We start from the raw sequence: 16,658 nt of genomic DNA on the forward strand, positions 1-16,658 counted from the left end.
ACGTTTTGCATCATGTTGTTTAAACAGCAAATCCATTTGTGTCTCTTTGTGGACTCATGGGTGTTCCTGTCAAAAAAGAAGGTTTATTAAGGTGCATTGTTAGAACGTTGCTATTTTAGGGCCTACTCACACTATGCTATCCGTACCGTGCCCAGGCCCGTTTCCCGGATCGTTTGAGAAGTGTGGGCGCGCTGAATCTGGCTCAGGTACGGTTCACTAGGCCGGCCCTGGCCCGGTTGGAAGAGATGTGCCTGAGCGCGGTTCACTTGGGCTTTGTCGCGGTATGCTTGTGTGTGAGTGCAAAAACTGAAAGCCCAAAACTGAAAACGAGACGTGACTTTTAAGGAAGTGTTCCATATGTATTTATTAATCATTCTTACTGTTTTTTAAAGACTCAAACCCCTCACTGCATGACAGCTGTGCACCTTCAGCAAACCTCCTAATTCCTGCAGCACGAGGACTTTATGATTGTTTATGAGCGTCAAAAGTGGCTGATCTGTTCGGCGAAATATCTGACTGTGTGTCACCGCATCCCTAAGGTCTAAAGCGATATAACTAGAGAAATCTCCACTGTGCTGAGCGAGAGAGCTTACTGAACAGCGCAGCATCGATGATGTAAGCATGCCCAGGCCCAATTGTAATGTGAGTGCGGGCCGTCGGGGGAGAAAGGAGAGGGGACAAGCGTGCTTTGGCCCGGTTCGAGGCAACTGTACATAGTGTGAGTATGGCCCTAAAGAACTGAAATAGACTGCGCCATGGACCAACTAAAACCTAGTCGAAAGTACAGCGCAGAGCGCGTTAAGTATGTGCCTGTACAGTCCAAAATGCTTACACATTGCTTAATACACACAGGATGTATATTAATACAAAAATATCTTTACATATGAAAAAAAATTAAAGGATTAAAGTGTAACAAAATTTTTTTTCTTTTGCTTTTTTCAGTTTATTCATGAAACTTTGCTTTTGTATAATGTCATTATTATTAGCAGTATAATTCATTATATGCATATTTATATTTGTTTTCATAAAAAAATGTAAAAAAAAGTTTAGATTTGTCCACTTGTCTAGGTTTTTGAAGAGTGTTCATCACCATATGGGCCATAGGCTTAGGATGTTTCTGGATATAACTCGGTTGTTTGACCGCGCTTTGTTATTATTGTTAATTTTTCTTTCGCTCAAAATTAAAACTGAATTTAGAAATAGATGTGAAACAAATCTTTACGCCTAACAAACTAAACTAAATATGTAGGCTAATGGATGTGTTGTCTTCAATGAAGTGCGTACAACACCACCTCCTTATCCAGTAAAGTAAAGGAATAAAGTAGAGTAAAAGTAAAATAAATAGTTAAAAAAAAATGTAAAGAGGCCAAATGGAGGAGGCTCATTCTTTATCCTCAGGCTGCAGATGGTCTGTGTAACTGTTTTCTCTCTAGTGAAGCATTCGTTTTTTTTTTTGTTTGTTTTTTTAACTTACAAAGTCCGGCATGTAAATAGCAAATGTGTCATAGCGAGATGCAACTGACCCTTAAAGAGCATGTAAGATGAGACTCTGATTAGTTTAATGCACATTATGCTCAAAACACACCATAACTCATTAAGACAGCAGTTCCCAAACTGGGGTGCGTGCAAGAGAATGTTGTTAATGGCGGAAAATACTATCTTTTATTATTTTTATACATTTATCCTGAGTAAACTTTACATGTCAAGTTTTTGAGAGAAAAGAAAATCACTGAGAGTGAAAAAAAAATCACATTACAAATTGCAATTTACAACCTATGCATACTCACTCATCTTGCGCTTTCACGTCTGTGTCACAATAGCACTGTCATTTTTTTCCGCTTGCTGTATATTCATCAAAATGGAAACCTGGTTAAAAACTGGCACTTTAAAGAATTCAGTGATCATAGGGATGAACCATCTTCATCGCCCTCTTCTATGGAGATGTGCAGCGGCCTTAATATACAGTATGGACTTGGAGGATAACGAACGAGGTGAAGAGGCGCAAGCGGAAACAAAAATATCCAGCTGAGATGTACTGATGAAGAGAATTAGGCCTACGCTAGAGAGTGAGAAAATGTCAAGTAAGAAACGCAAATATAGCGTCAGTTACACTGGTTTCAGGTTTACATGTATTGATGCAAAAAAGATGCAAAAAATCCAAATCTGCAATCAATGTGTAGTCTGTGGGTCGGTTTTAGCTAATAGCAGTCATAAGCTTTCATAAATGGTTCAGCAATTACAAACAAGACACAGCTAATTACAAGACATGCCTGTAAGTTTATTTCAAGGAAAAATGGAGGAACTGCAGAAGAAGAAAAAAGGAGGCACAAAGTAGCAGTAGCTTCCATCCGAAAAGTTGCATCATCGGTTTCCTGGGTACACAGCATCCTCCAAGAAGCTCTAGCGATGAAAAACATGCCAGATGAACTTTTGTCTATACTTAATGACGCTGTGAAAATTGTCAACTTCATAAAAGCTTGAGCATTAAATTTACATATTTTATAAATTTTATTTTAATCTCATATACAGAAAATATGTGTGTTTAGTTATTGTAGTTAAAACTTTGGAGTGTAATTAGGGAAAGGGGTGCTTGACAGGTAACAAATATTAGAAAGGGGTGCACACAGCAAAAAGTTTGGGAACCACCGCATTAAGAGAACAAGCACAACCCTGTTAGACCATGTGCTGCAGCAGAACTATTTTTTTCCTTCAAATGGCAAAAATGGATTCTGACACACCTTAATGCTTTTGCACCATGTACTTTAGACTTTGTACCTAAAATAGAGCCCATAGAGTTTAATATCTTAGCTTGATTTAATGTTACTGTATTTTTATTTAATTTTACAGTAGCACATTGCATATACAATGCAGAATTCTTATTTAGGTAAATATGATTTAAGTTAATATTCATTCATTCATTTTCTTGACAGCTTAGTCCCTATATTAATCCAGGGACACCACAGCAGAATGATCCACCAACTCATCCAGCACATTTTTACGCAGTGGATGCCCTTCCAGCTGCAACCCATCTCTGGGAAACATCCACACACACACACACACACTCATACACTATGGACAATTTAGCCTACCCAATTCACCTGTACCGCATGTCTTTGGACAGTGGGGAAAACCAGAGCAGCCGGAGGAAACCCACGCGAACGCAGGGAGAACATGCAAACTTCACACAGAAACGCCATCTGAGGTTCGAACCAGTGACCTACTTGCTGTGAGGCGACAGCACTACCTACTGCGCCACTACATTGCCTAAGTTAATATTGATTTAATTAAATATTGAAATACGCTAAAATTTAATAAATGTATTTTATATATATGCAACATTCAACATTTTATTATCACTTAATATATTTATTTATTAAAGTCACCATCAAACGTAAGTCAAGATTGTCCTTTTTCCAATATCATGATGTACATCCAATTAAAACGGTTTTGAAATGAGGTTAAAGGTAGGGTGCTGCATGATTAAATTCATTCGGAACCAACTGAATCATTGAAAGATGGGCTCCTGATAGCCCCGCTTTAGACGCATTTCATGCGACCAGAAATGAAGAAAAGTCATTTCAGGGGTGCAGGTATTTGATAGGCAATTATAAGGCCAAATTAATTTTTACAAAATTATGAAGTGCACATATGCATAATTTATTACAAGCACTACTATATAAATATACAAATAAGAAGAGTGCATTTTAATTTCATGGCAACTTTAACTCAGTTTCCTTAAAACTTTACTTTTAAAACATTGCAGTTTGATTTAATTAGATGCATAAAAGATAGGATTTACCGGTCCAACGCAGTCACACGACGAAAAGAATGAAACATATTCTCCATCTCTGCTGAACATTCCCACCGCAGATGTGGCCTTTCCCCCCTCCTTGTCAGAAAACTGTAGGTCAGTCATACTGTCGAACAGCTTACCCAGGTGACAGGTAACCTAAAAAGCAATGATCCATAAAGCATTATTTTCACAGAACAAAAAACAGCACCTTTGAACATAATAAATCAACCTGTGCAGTTATGTACAGCATATCCATAGATAATGATATGATTGTGGATATATTTGCAATTCTTATTCTAACCGAGGCACAATAAGAACCATATGAAGCACTTTGACCCTGTTCTGGTTGAACGGTTTAGGAGAAAACCTGCTCATATGTGGGAGGATCGGCTCAAAAGAGGAGGTCAGAATCAATCCAACCGCAGAACGTTACCATAATGCTGATACATAGAGTAGGAATTATCACTGTAATGATGAAAAAGTTTAATCACTGAGATAAAGGTTATTATACGCAATTGAGATGAGAGATGAGGAAATATGGTGCAATGTAAAATACCAATCACGACTACAGTCAGGAACGACTGCATACTTTATAGTTGACCTGTTTACGGATTACTGTAATCCTGAAATGAGAGGTGTAATTAGAGAAATCTGAAACTAATTAAACTTTCAAACTGGTTCAAACTAACATACAGATTGTTATATAGAGTTGAAATAATATGCTGACTACTTCAGCAGTACCTGTCGAGGCTGGTGGCCCTTGGAAAGGATGTCCAGCAAATCAGCGGAGGAGAGGAAGTAGAAGCGTGGAAAAGCCATTCTTTTGGCCTCCAGGTATTTGGCCAGAGCTTTCTCACATACAGACAGTCTAGGATGGATAACAGGATATTAACGAAAATATTTAATATTTATCTGAAACAATGCACAAATTATGAGATTATTTCCAGTGGTGGACAGCATTAGGGATGCACAATATATCGGTGGCCACATCTTTTTTACACAATAAATACTATTATCGTTATTGGTCTAATGTCAAAATTGGGCTAATATATATAAACCGATAGATTACATAATTGTACAGAACTGTCTGCCTCGCGCATGCATGGCTTGAATTTGTTCAGACTTGTCCAAGGCACTATAAGGGAGCCTTCCTCCAAAGTCCATCCTTTCTTTGAGCAGTATTGCTGTGTTTTAATAACTCAGTAAGTAACCATGTTCCTTATCATTTTAGATATGTTCGATAGAGTGTCATCGTGTATTTTGGTTTAAATTGCCTCAGCAAAAAAATATTACATGTGTAAACATAATAGCAGTGATGCACACGTGCTAAACAACTGGGTTCTTTGTAGTTTAATAAAATTATGTGCTCTTATCAATGCGCTGCTTGCCATATGTTGTTGATGTAAGATTGTTTTCAGTTTGATCTGCACATTTATAATGATGATAATGAGTAACAGAGCCTTCACATCACCCCAAACAGCAGCAGGGGAGGCAAGCGCCAGTCACTGGATTCACCATAGGGGTTTTTAACCATCCACCACATTTTTTTCATTATATTATGCACTGCATTTGTCATACAGTGATCTGTGCTCAATGCTCATGTGTCAAAATTTGACTCTGAGGACAAATCTCACTCAGCTTCATGTGCACCAAATCATGCAGTGCTTGCAGTTAAACTTTCAAACTCGCAGCACTTTATCATAAACCTTTCACTGATTTATTTTTTTTCCCACAACTGACAACAAGAACGAACATAGAAGCATTGCCTGATTGAAAAGCAGCACTTACATGTGCTCAATATAATCTAAAATGCCAAATGGGACAAATTTATGCCACATTTTCTAATACAATATGTATCTAGCTTTTCGCTTGAACAGTGGCTCTGAACTGTCAAAACACCTCTCAAAAACCCTTTTTCTGTAGATATGTACATTACTGTAACACCTTTTATTCAAGAACATTTGAACTGGTTCCAATAAGTTCTTTTATTTTCCTTTTATTTAAAATATATGTATTTAACTTGTTTGTAAATTAAATCCCATTTTGTTATTTAACCTATTAACTTAGTTGTATGCAACATTTAAGTTGCATGTTAATTTGCTATGTGAAGAAAAGAAAATAATTCATTTTTGGCATTCTAATTTATGTAAAATGCTGCATATAGCTCTATAATCACCTTGCAATTTTAAAATTATTGCCTTTTTTGCCTTAAGTAGGCTATTCAGTCTATAAGATCAGTTCAAACTTTTATAAAGTTTTTAAAATAAAATCAGTTGTTCACTGTATAAAAATCCAACATTTTCAAAAAATTTATATTTATCAGTTATGGTAAGTTATTAGCCCTCAAATCTTCACAGTTATCGGTTATCAATATCGGCCAAAAAAATCCATATCGGTGCATCCCTTAACAGCAACAAAGTGTTTTTACTTCATAAATGCACCTTAGTATATTTTTCAGTAGATTGTCTTTTTTTATTTATTTTTTGGCTTTTTTGCCTTTATTAAGTGGATAGGACAGTAATGAGACAGGAAGCGAAGTGGGAGAGTGAGAAGGGGTAGGGACGGGATATGTCCTCAAGGGGGATTCAAACTCAGGACGCTCTACAGTGTTACTGCACCTTATGTCAGTGTGCTAACCACTAGGCTATTGCGCCGGATTCTGGAAAATGTTTACTTTTACTCCTATAATAATGCACTTTTTAGTCCACTATATAAATACTGCAGAATAAAAAAATTTCAGAATAAAAGGTTATTAACAGGATAAAGCGTGACCTGTTTATAAATGGTAAGCATCAGCAATGCTAAATTTGTCAGCAGGCTGATGGACTTATCTCATTGTCTCAAGTCAGAGACTTATTCAAATGAATCAGTCAGACAGAGTCTCCAGTGAATGATTCACTGAATCAAATGATCAGGTCAGAATAAGCCTCCAGTTAACTATTCACTAAACACGCAGATTTGACCGAAAATGTGCCAAGAACAAGAAACTCTCTGTGCTTGACAGCCCATGTTTAATGGCAAAAGATAGTTACTAATGCCAAATCAGTTTTGGCAATAAAATAAAATGTTAATACTTACATTGGAAAATTAAGCATCAATAAAAATTTTGTTTTTTCTTTATTATTATTCCACTTATGTATGTGATTTGTAAATAATCTTAAACATGGTTAGATCTTTAGATGACACAAGCAAATTATTCCTGTTTACATTTAATATTCATTATTCTGATTATTAATAAGAAATATGTGTTCCATTTTCCCCTTACATTATTCATATTTCATAAATCGTGACATGTGTTTACATTAAATACTGGTAAGAGTGGTAATGATGTGATTACAGTGTTTAAAATGATGTAATTATGGTTAATTTTGTAATTATGGAATTATGAGCTTAATAATATTAGTTTTATCAAAGCACTGGTTACATGAGTTAAAGTTGAACTGCAATATAGCCAAAGTTATGTTAAAATAAATAAATAAATAAATAAATAAATAAATAAATAAATAAATAAATAAATAAATAAAATTTCACAGACCTCCTTTGCAGATCTTCAAGTGTTGGTAGAAGATTAGGTCTGTTGGTGGCAGCAATGACATTTCTCGTGTTGCCATTTTTAAACATAAGGTTCTTCCCATATCAACACACAAAAGAAACACACAGTTCAATAAGTGATACATTTGGCATATGCATTTTTCTCCACTGCATAAATATTGTCACCATAAAACAACACATTTATATGTCCCACACACATATATATGTCCCACTTCAAATTCTATTATAAAAGATAAAAGACTGTATATAGTGATATAGGGAATTTAATTAAATTAATTAATTTATTCTGTAATATGATATTTCATATACTTGACTATACTAAAAGTAGCATCATTTGACAATTTTATTTATTTTTACTATTGTTTAATTACTTATTGATATTGACTTATTTGCAAAAAATATGAGTTCATTTATTCATTCATTTTCTTTTCGGCTAAGTTCTTATATTACTCAAGGGTTGCCACAGCGAAAAGAACCGCCAACTTATTGTTTTACGCCGCAGATGCCCTTCCTGCCACGACCCAACACCGGGAAACACCCATACACTCTCATTCACACACATACAATAAGGCCAATTTAGCTTATTCAATTCACATATACAGCAAGTCTTTGGACTGTGGGGGAATCGGAGCACCCGGTGGAAACCCATGCGAATACGGGGAAAACATGCAAACTCCACACAGAAATTCCAACTGACCCAGCTGGGGTTCAAACCAGCGACCTTCTTGCTGTGAGGCGATCTTGTTACCCACTGCGCCACAGTAACGCCAAAATAATATATTAAAATTATATTTGATGAAAGATTCAATTCTCTAGGAATGAAACCTATAGTTTTACCACCAGTATTTCTATAGTTAACGAAAAAAAAAAAGTACAGATAACTTGGAATTTTCACTGATCCATATCTTGATGTTAAACATTTATGGAAAACATATAGTGTAGCCCTAAAACCTTGCAGCATGCAGTATGAGTTACATGCAGTTGAAGTCAGAATAATTAGTCCTCCTGACTTTTTAGCCCCCCTATATATTTTCCCTAATATCTGTTTAACGAAAAGAAAAGCATTTTTCAACAAAAAAAGTTTTAATAACTACAACAGGAATTAGTCCAAGGCACTCGCAATATGTGGAAAATTTAAAAAGTCTTTAATCACATGGCTAAATCTTAAAAAATCTGCCTTCATCAGGGTGACGGTGATCAGGTGGTTCTACTCATTTAAATAGCTCAACAACACTCAAATAATTTAACAGACAAAGTCAACTATCATCATTAATGATGAATCCCTTACCCAAAGAGCACCGACCAAATATTTGAGAAACCCCTGAGAACTTTTTGTTTGTTTTTCCAGTTTCAAAGAGCCCATATTATGGGTTTAGGAAAATGCCCTTCCATGTAGTGTGTAAAACGGCTCTAAGTGAAGTGAAATATCCAGCTAAGGCTTAAATATGTAAGTGTACAGTGTTTAAAACTATTAATTCATCCATAAAAGAGTCGACTCGTAGTGCTTCAAACGATTTGTCTTGATAACGAGTCATTAGGTGTTTGCGATGATGCGACTACGAAACACAAGTAGTTGTGCGCGCAAACCCGGTAGATTTGAAACCTGCGGCCCCACCCACTAAAACACACACACGCACGCACGCACACACACACACACACGCTGTGCAGATGGATATTATTGACACTCTCTGCCTAAAGATGAAACCTCAGCATTACAGCCCAGCCTAGAGCAGGTTGAGCTCTTCAGGAAACTACATGCTTACAAAGAAGACTTCATCGGTCGTTTGTCAAAGGAAGGATCAGTAAAGACTGTCAGAACATGGATCAGTGCATTATGGATCAGTTTCTTCCTCCATTTCACAAGTGTAAGTATGTGTGATTAAAATTGTTGCCTCGTTTAGTCAAGTTTGCAAATTATGTATTTAGTTGTGTTTTGTTTTGTAACTGTATCAGGTTAACCCTTTGTATTCTCATATCGCATGTAAAGCCACGTTAAAAATGTGGTGCATGCCGCTTTGTTTACGGATCGTCAGCTGTTCTTACAAAGATGCAACTGTCAAGTTTCAAAATAGTTCAGCTCAGGTGCGAGGTGAGGTGTCTAAATTGCCCCAGCAAGCTGAACTGGCGCTCTAGTCGATCCGCGATAACACCGCCCTCAACCCGAAAGTGCATTCTCTGTTTTTTAATTTTTTGATGTTGTGTCCTCTGAGGAGATGGGTAATGTGTGTGTGTGTGTGTGTGTGTGTGTGTGTGTGTGTGTGTGTGTGTGTGTGTGTGTGTGCGTGTGTGTGTGTGTGTGTGTGTGTGTTGTGTCCTCTGAGGAGGAGGATGGTAATTTGTGTGTGTGTTTTGTGTCCTCTGAGGAGGACGGTAATGTCTGTGTGAGTGTGTGTGTGTGTGTGTGTGTGTGTGTGTGTGTGTGTGTGTGTGTGTGTAAAGAGCAGGTAGAGTGTGACATGCTATGAGATCTCCTCGCCAGTTCTTGGAGTTTTAGCTCAATAAAATAGTTAGTCGTCGGTATTTTAAAGTTCATCGTCTGTATTTACATCCACCTACTGGCAGCCAAAATCCACACCTTACACTATGAAGCGTGTATGCACTGTGATTACTTTTATATTATTGATTAGCTGCTGGGCATTTCACTCTGTCTCGCGCTGAAGCTGTCAGTGTCGACCAATCGCAGCAGGCTGTCATCGCTCCAATCAGCGCAGATTAGCTTTGCGCTAAGAAGGGGTTTGGGAACAAATTAATCGCTAAATGATTCATATGGGGGTTGCTTGGATAATTAGGTAAAAATAAATGCATATTATAAGACTATGAAAGTGTTTTCTGACCTTGAATGCATATTAGACGGTTGTTGGACACCCAAAATATGACCCTATGTCCTGTATAATAGGGGCTCTTTAATAACTAATTTTTAATAACTGATTTATTTTATCTTAACCGGGATGACAGTACATAAAGTTTTACTAGAACTTTTTTTTTTCAAGATACTAGTGCAAAAGTGCATTTTAAAGGCTTAACTAGATTAATTGGGTTTAGTTTAGGGTAATTAGGTAAGTCATTGTATAACAGTCTTTTGCTCTATAATAAAAAAATATATATTGTTTAAAAGGGCTAATAATATTGACCTTGAAATGTTTTTTTTTTTTTTTTTTTTTTAACTGCTTTTACTGTGGCCGAAATAAAACAAATAAGACTTTCCCCAGAAGTAAAAAAAATATTATAGGAAATACTGTGAAAAGTTCCTAGCTCTGGTAATCATCGTTTGGAAACTATTTAAAAAAGAAAGAAATCACAGAGGGGCTAATAACTGTGACTTCAACTGTATGAGGTTAAATCCAGCTGACCTTAAAGTCTGAATCAATGGAGCAGAACTGCTGTGCCTCCTCCGGTAGCTGTTGTTGAATATCTTCAGAACTCATGAAGATGCTTTCCAGATGAGCCCAGGTCCTCTGCACCTCCAGCCACAGCAGCAGCACTGAGTCAGCCTGAGTCAACTGGGCCTGCAGCTCCAGCACCTGCTCATGGAAGAATACTGCCTGCTTACTGTGCAGCAGCACCTGCAATTGCACCTGGCAAAAGACAGACAAAGATGCACATTCAGTTACAGCAGTGAATGAATACAGCTCCTGGTTACAGTACTTTCTTAGAAGAAAATATTGATAGCATATCATTTGTTCAACACTTTACTGTATGCAATAGTGTTACATCCCTTGGATGTATTTCTTACTATTGTTTATTTATTGTGTGTTTACTGTCCATTGCGAGTGGTTATGTTGTGTGCTTGTGTGTCTCTCTGCCTGCTTGCTGGGTAGAGCTGATTGGGCCCAGGTAGTGCTCATCATTATGAGTGTGCTGCAGTGACACCCTGCTACAAACAAGCTGTGTGCCTCAACCCAAAGAGAGGTTCACTTCTCCCCTGCTCCACACTTGTTTTTGTTGCATAATTTTAGGGTACTGCCTTGTGGTGTGATGTTAGAAGTTTATTGAAATATTGGGTACAATTTAACCTGGTGTTGGCCTTGTGTTATGGAACCTTACAGTCAGTGGGCCTGTTTCAGTAGGGAGATTCAACCAACTCGAAGTTTAAACTTGAACTTTGAAGCGGATCGGAGTTAAGTCAATCAACTTTGAGTAGTCCAACTCAGAGTTCAGCGCACACACCGTGACTATATAAAGGCATTATCAGTGGAGCGCAGATATTACGAGTGAGCATGGCAACATCTTAAAAAAGATTATTTCTTTCTTCAGCTGAACTTGATCTGCTCTGCAAAGTTCTAGCAAATGTGACCATATATTTTAAACAGCAACACCACTGCATCAGTGAAACAGAGACAGTTAGTGGGAAAACAGCTGCTCAAGTTAATGTGTAATTTTACACATCAAGTATTTAAAGTATTTAAATAAGTATAATAAAATAAGTTATATTATGTGTGACGTTTATAAAATCTTTACACACGTTCCCACTTTTATACACGTTAAACAGTTTTAATAGATTTAAAAGTGCACTGTGTGTCTGCCTTTTTTATTGATCAAGTGATAGAGGTTGATATGACATTTATGATGTAAGCAGAATTTAAAAAATAGTTTTTAGAAAAAATAATAATCCCACTGATCTAGTTACAGAACATGTTCCTTTATAAAAAAGGGCAAGCCATTCTACGTGACTTTGTTCTTTGTGTGACTGAAATGTAAGCAATAACTGTTTCCATCCAACTATATTACTTAAATGTATGTGCAAAACTGGAATAACGCATAATAGATGTTCGAATAAAGCAGCGCTTCCATCCAACAAGTCAAAGAGAACAAAATCGTCACTTATATCAATTATAAAAACAGAATTTACTGCGGTAGAAGCACGATTTAATCTTTTCTTTACCTAATAAATACTTGCACCTCAGAAGACAATGCTGACACACAATGAACGCGTGGGGGCATTTGAAGCCATGAGACGCTTAGAACAGACACTCTTAACATGCTCCAGACCTTCTGGAGGTCATTAATAATTTAATAACATTAATACTGAAACGGTAAGGCGTTTTAGAATGAATGACCAAAACAACATTTAAGATGTGTTAAAGTGTGCTCAGCCTTCTGGTTTGTCCATTCATTTAATCATCATCATCTCTTATAACAAACCTTTTTTAATGCACATACTGGAATTTGTTCAGTAAAAGTGTTTCCATTATAGTTTATGCAAATTTTTCTATCGAATAAAAAGTTTTCTACTCAGTTATGCACATTTTTTATGCATATTTTCAAAAGTTATGTGCATCATGATGTTTCCATCAATCTTTTTTTATGCGCATCTCCAAAATGAGCATTAAAATAGGTGGGTGGACACGTAAGGCGAGAAATACCGCTTCGTCTTTAAAAAAGGGGAGGAGACGGACAGAAACTCTGGGTTTAGAGATTAAAACCTACTCCTGACCAAGTTAGATTCACAGAGTAAGTTATCACAGTAACTGACTGAGTTAAAGTTACCTCTCTTTCAGAAACAGGCATGACTTATCCTGCTTTCTCCAGTTTGACAAACCAGCCATTTTGAAATGGAAAACCCAGAGTTTCTCTCATTTACAAACCCCAAAATTAATTGAATTCATTACTTACTTCAAAATCCAAAAAAACAAGTTACAATGTGAAATACAATTGATTCAAATGTTTGCTAAATAATTTACAGAAAAGTAAAGTATTTTAAGAAAAATAAGTATTGCTCAAATTTTGTTTAAGCACCTCTGGCTCCATGATGCTACAAGCTTGACACAGCAATTTTTAGCCAGAACCTTATTTGAAGAACCTCCCAGGCTTCATCTGGTTGGATGGGTACTAGTGTTTGTGAAAAGCCTTTTTCAGATCTCTTCGAAGATGTTTAATTGGGTTTAAGTCTGAACTCTGGTTGGGCCACTCAAGGACAGCTATTATGTAGTGTTGTAAACAATGCTTTGTAATATATTGGCTGTGTGCTTAGGGTTGTTGTCCTGTTGAAAGATTAACGGTTGCCCCAGTCTAAAGTTCAGAGCAATTTGGAACAGGTTTCCATCAAGGGTATCTCTGTAAATTGCTGTTTTTTTAATTATTTTTTTTTCTTTCCACTGAAAAGATCTCCAGAGCATGATGCTGCACCAACATGTTTCACTGTAGGGAAGGCGTTGGGCAGTTGATGATGAGTGCCTGGTTTTTTTCAGACAAAGAGGTCAATCATAAGCAATCTTTACATAGCCAATATAATGAGGCCCTAAAGCAGCTTGCTGCATTAAATGGTCTGTGAAACTTCATCATTTTGTGGTTTTATGCCATTTCAGGCTTGGCATCTGTGCTGCGGTGTAAAGATGCCTTTTGTTTTTTCAGTTCGTAGAATTTAGTTTGACATGCTCTGGGAGTATTTCAGGTACCTTTAGCAAACTCCAGGTAGGCTGCCATGAAGATTGACATTTCCATACAGGTCAAATTAGTTGAATACAGCAGAGACTGTTCTTCTTCTGGAAGGTTGTCCTGTCTTCACAAAGCAATGCCTCGTCGCCTGCTTGACTAAGGGCATCCTCACACTATGCAATCCATACTGTGCCCAGGCCTGTTTCCTGAATCGTTTGAGAAGTATGAGTGCTTTAAATCGGGCTCAGCATGGTTCAGTTGGCTGGTTGTGGCCCAGTTGGAGGAGGTGTGCCAGAGCACGGTTCACTTGGGCTCTATCGCGGTACACTTCTAGTGTGAATGCAAAGCATGCCTGAGCCTTTTTAAGGGACTATGTCATATGAATTTATCAATCTTTTTTTTACTGTTGAATAAAAAAATAAAATAAATTTTTACTGAATGAAAGCAAACTGTCGTAGTTTATTAAAGATGCAAACCCCTCACTGCACGTCAGCTGCACCTTTAGCAAACGTCCTAATTTCTGCAGCACAAGGACTTTATGATTGTTTATAAGCTTCAAAAGTGGCTGATCTGTTCAGCGAAATATCTGACTGCATGTCACTGCATATAAAACGACTAAAACAATTTAATTAAAGAAATCTCTACTGTGCTGAGCGAAAGCACTTTAAACTGAACAGCGCATCATCGATAATGTAAGCATAAGCATGCTCAGGCTCGAATGCAATGTGAGTGTGGGCCATCAAGGGAGACAGAAGGGAGGACAAGTTTGCTTCAACCCTCTTCAAGGCAACTGTACATAGTGTGAGTACGCCTTAAAGCCCTTCAATCGCGCCCACTCTAAAAAAACTTTTTTCTTCTGACTTCTTCCTATTAGAGATGATTGAGTCTAACACCATAAAGAAAAGTTGCAATATTTTGGATTAATGATTTTATGCTACAAAAATGGTAAAATTACTGTATATGCCTGGGGTACTTATAACACTGATTCCAAGTATGGGCAACCAAATACATTTGAATTCTTTTTCACTCCCTCACTCACCTACTCACCTACCCACTTGTTTACTCAATTTTCTTCAGCTTAGTCCCTGCTTTACCAGGGTTGCTACAACGGAATGAACCACTAATTAGTCTAGCATGTGTTTTACCCTCACTAACATAGTGTGAATGTTAATAACATAATTCTCATGATTTTCAAAATGAGAATGGAAATCTTTCTTTCTTTCTTGATGTCAAAAGTATCTAAACATTTTGTCGCTGTTTAGAGAAAATATATGCATTGCATTGAGCTTAATTAACATTTTTTTAAATTTGGATTTGTAAGGTTAGTCTTTGTTGTTGTTCGGTTAAGGAAAAAACACGTATTGGCTAAATGTGTTTAAAAATAAACATTAATATAATGTAACCATTTAAAATTAATGTCAATTTAAGTAAATATTCATTAATTTATTGATACTTTTATTTATTTATTTAAAGTTTTTGTGTTTTATTTCTTCCAGTGTGGTGTCTGTGTTGTTTTCATCTCCATGCAGTGTTAGTGGCCGTCTGTTGTCTTTAATGTTTTTAGACATGTGGGTGTGAAGGGGCCGGTTTCGCACAGACGGCAGACTTATTGTCAACAGTGATGTGTTTGGCTAGATTTTGGCCCCTGCACATACAGCACGATAACAAAGCAAGCAATGTGTGGTGTCTATAAATTAGATGAGTGAATACAGCCGGCTGACAATGAAAGATCGTTCTGTGGGTACAGTGGGATGTTCACAGAAAAGAAGATAAAAACCCAGGACACATCAAGCTTATTTTGCCAAGCAACAGCTTGATAACATTTCTGATAAGTATAAAATCAGCATAGCATTTAGGTACAGATACCAAAATAAAATATTACACCTGCCAAGGTTTAGTGTTCCTTTTTAATTGCTCTCAGGTCAAAGCACAAACGTTTTTTTTTTTTTGTTTTTTTTTTTTGTATTTAGGTCTTAAAAGTAAATGCATCAATAAATGTTTATTTATTTAGCAAAAAAGATAATATCATTATAAACAATATATATTGTATGACCAAATCTTGTTATATGCTGATAATAATCATATGGAAAAGTATTGATAATTCAATGCACAAACAAGTTTAAAAAAAAAAGCAGCCAGTATATAATGAAGATGTACAAAATAAAAACTGGTGTCACACTGGGCAAAATGTGTCTTTTACATTAAAAACATTACAACCTTTTTATACAAAACAAAGACTGCACTCACTCTTGAGTCAGCAAGTGTTAAACTAAAGATACTCACTCTTAATTACTCACTCCACTCGCTGCTGGAATCAGCTTTCAGAAATGATCAGATGTGCTCCAACATTAGGCACATTCAAATCGAGACTGAAAACACATATGTTTAGCTGTGCCTATATACTGTATGAGCACTGTGCTACGCCTGACAGATTGCACTATTATGTTTTTCGTTTTCTTTTTGTTCCTAAACTTTTCTTTTTTATTCCTGTTTATGTAAAGCACTTTGAATTGCCAATGTGTATGAAATGTGGTATATAAATAAACTTGCCTTGCCTTAATCATTTGAATTAGTGACTTGTTAACTGGAGGAGACTCTGAACAAATCATTTAAATCTGTGAGTTGGGTATGATCAGTATGATCTCCTGAACCAGGGTTCACCTTCATAAGGGAACGTTCGAGGTTACTAAAGTAACCCTTCGTTCCCCGAGGAGGGGAACGGAAGCACTATAAGTGGATTTGATGTTCTAAATCCACGTATGGGAGATTCGGTTCAGAAGCTACTCGTCTGAAAGAGTATTGAACGGGCCAATTAAGAATGAATTGGCAGCGCAAGCCTGCGCAGGTGTGCGGCATATGAAATCAGCTGAGTATATAAGCACACCTGGCGCCAGCAGACGCTATCCTTTTTAAGCTGAAAAGACTTTTAACAGCTAAG

General features: G+C 36.8%; 1 protein-coding gene across 2 annotated transcripts in view; it reads right to left on the reverse strand.

The window, feature by feature from the left end:
- Positions 1–16,658, reverse strand: part of si:dkey-233k19.3 — a 199,529-nt gene that overhangs the window by 149,048 nt on the left and 33,823 nt on the right. For both annotated transcript variants that reach the window (XR_012391690.1, XM_009292264.5), the window contains exons 26-29: positions 10,696–10,920; positions 7,329–7,420; positions 4,535–4,661; positions 3,800–3,949 (exon numbers count right to left, since the gene is read on the reverse strand). Coding sequence is in view for 1 of the 2 variants with exons in the window: in XM_009292264.5 (XP_009290539.2) it covers positions 3,800–3,949; positions 4,535–4,661; positions 7,329–7,420; positions 10,696–10,920 (594 nt within the window). In the remaining variant the exon portion in view is untranslated. The remainder of the gene's footprint in view (positions 1–3,799; positions 3,950–4,534; positions 4,662–7,328; positions 7,421–10,695; positions 10,921–16,658) is intronic.

Source organism: Danio rerio, chromosome 16 (assembly GCF_049306965.1).
Source record: "Danio rerio strain Tuebingen ecotype United States chromosome 16, GRCz12tu, whole genome shotgun sequence".
Lineage (NCBI taxonomy): Eukaryota > Metazoa > Chordata > Actinopteri > Cypriniformes > Danionidae > Danio > Danio rerio.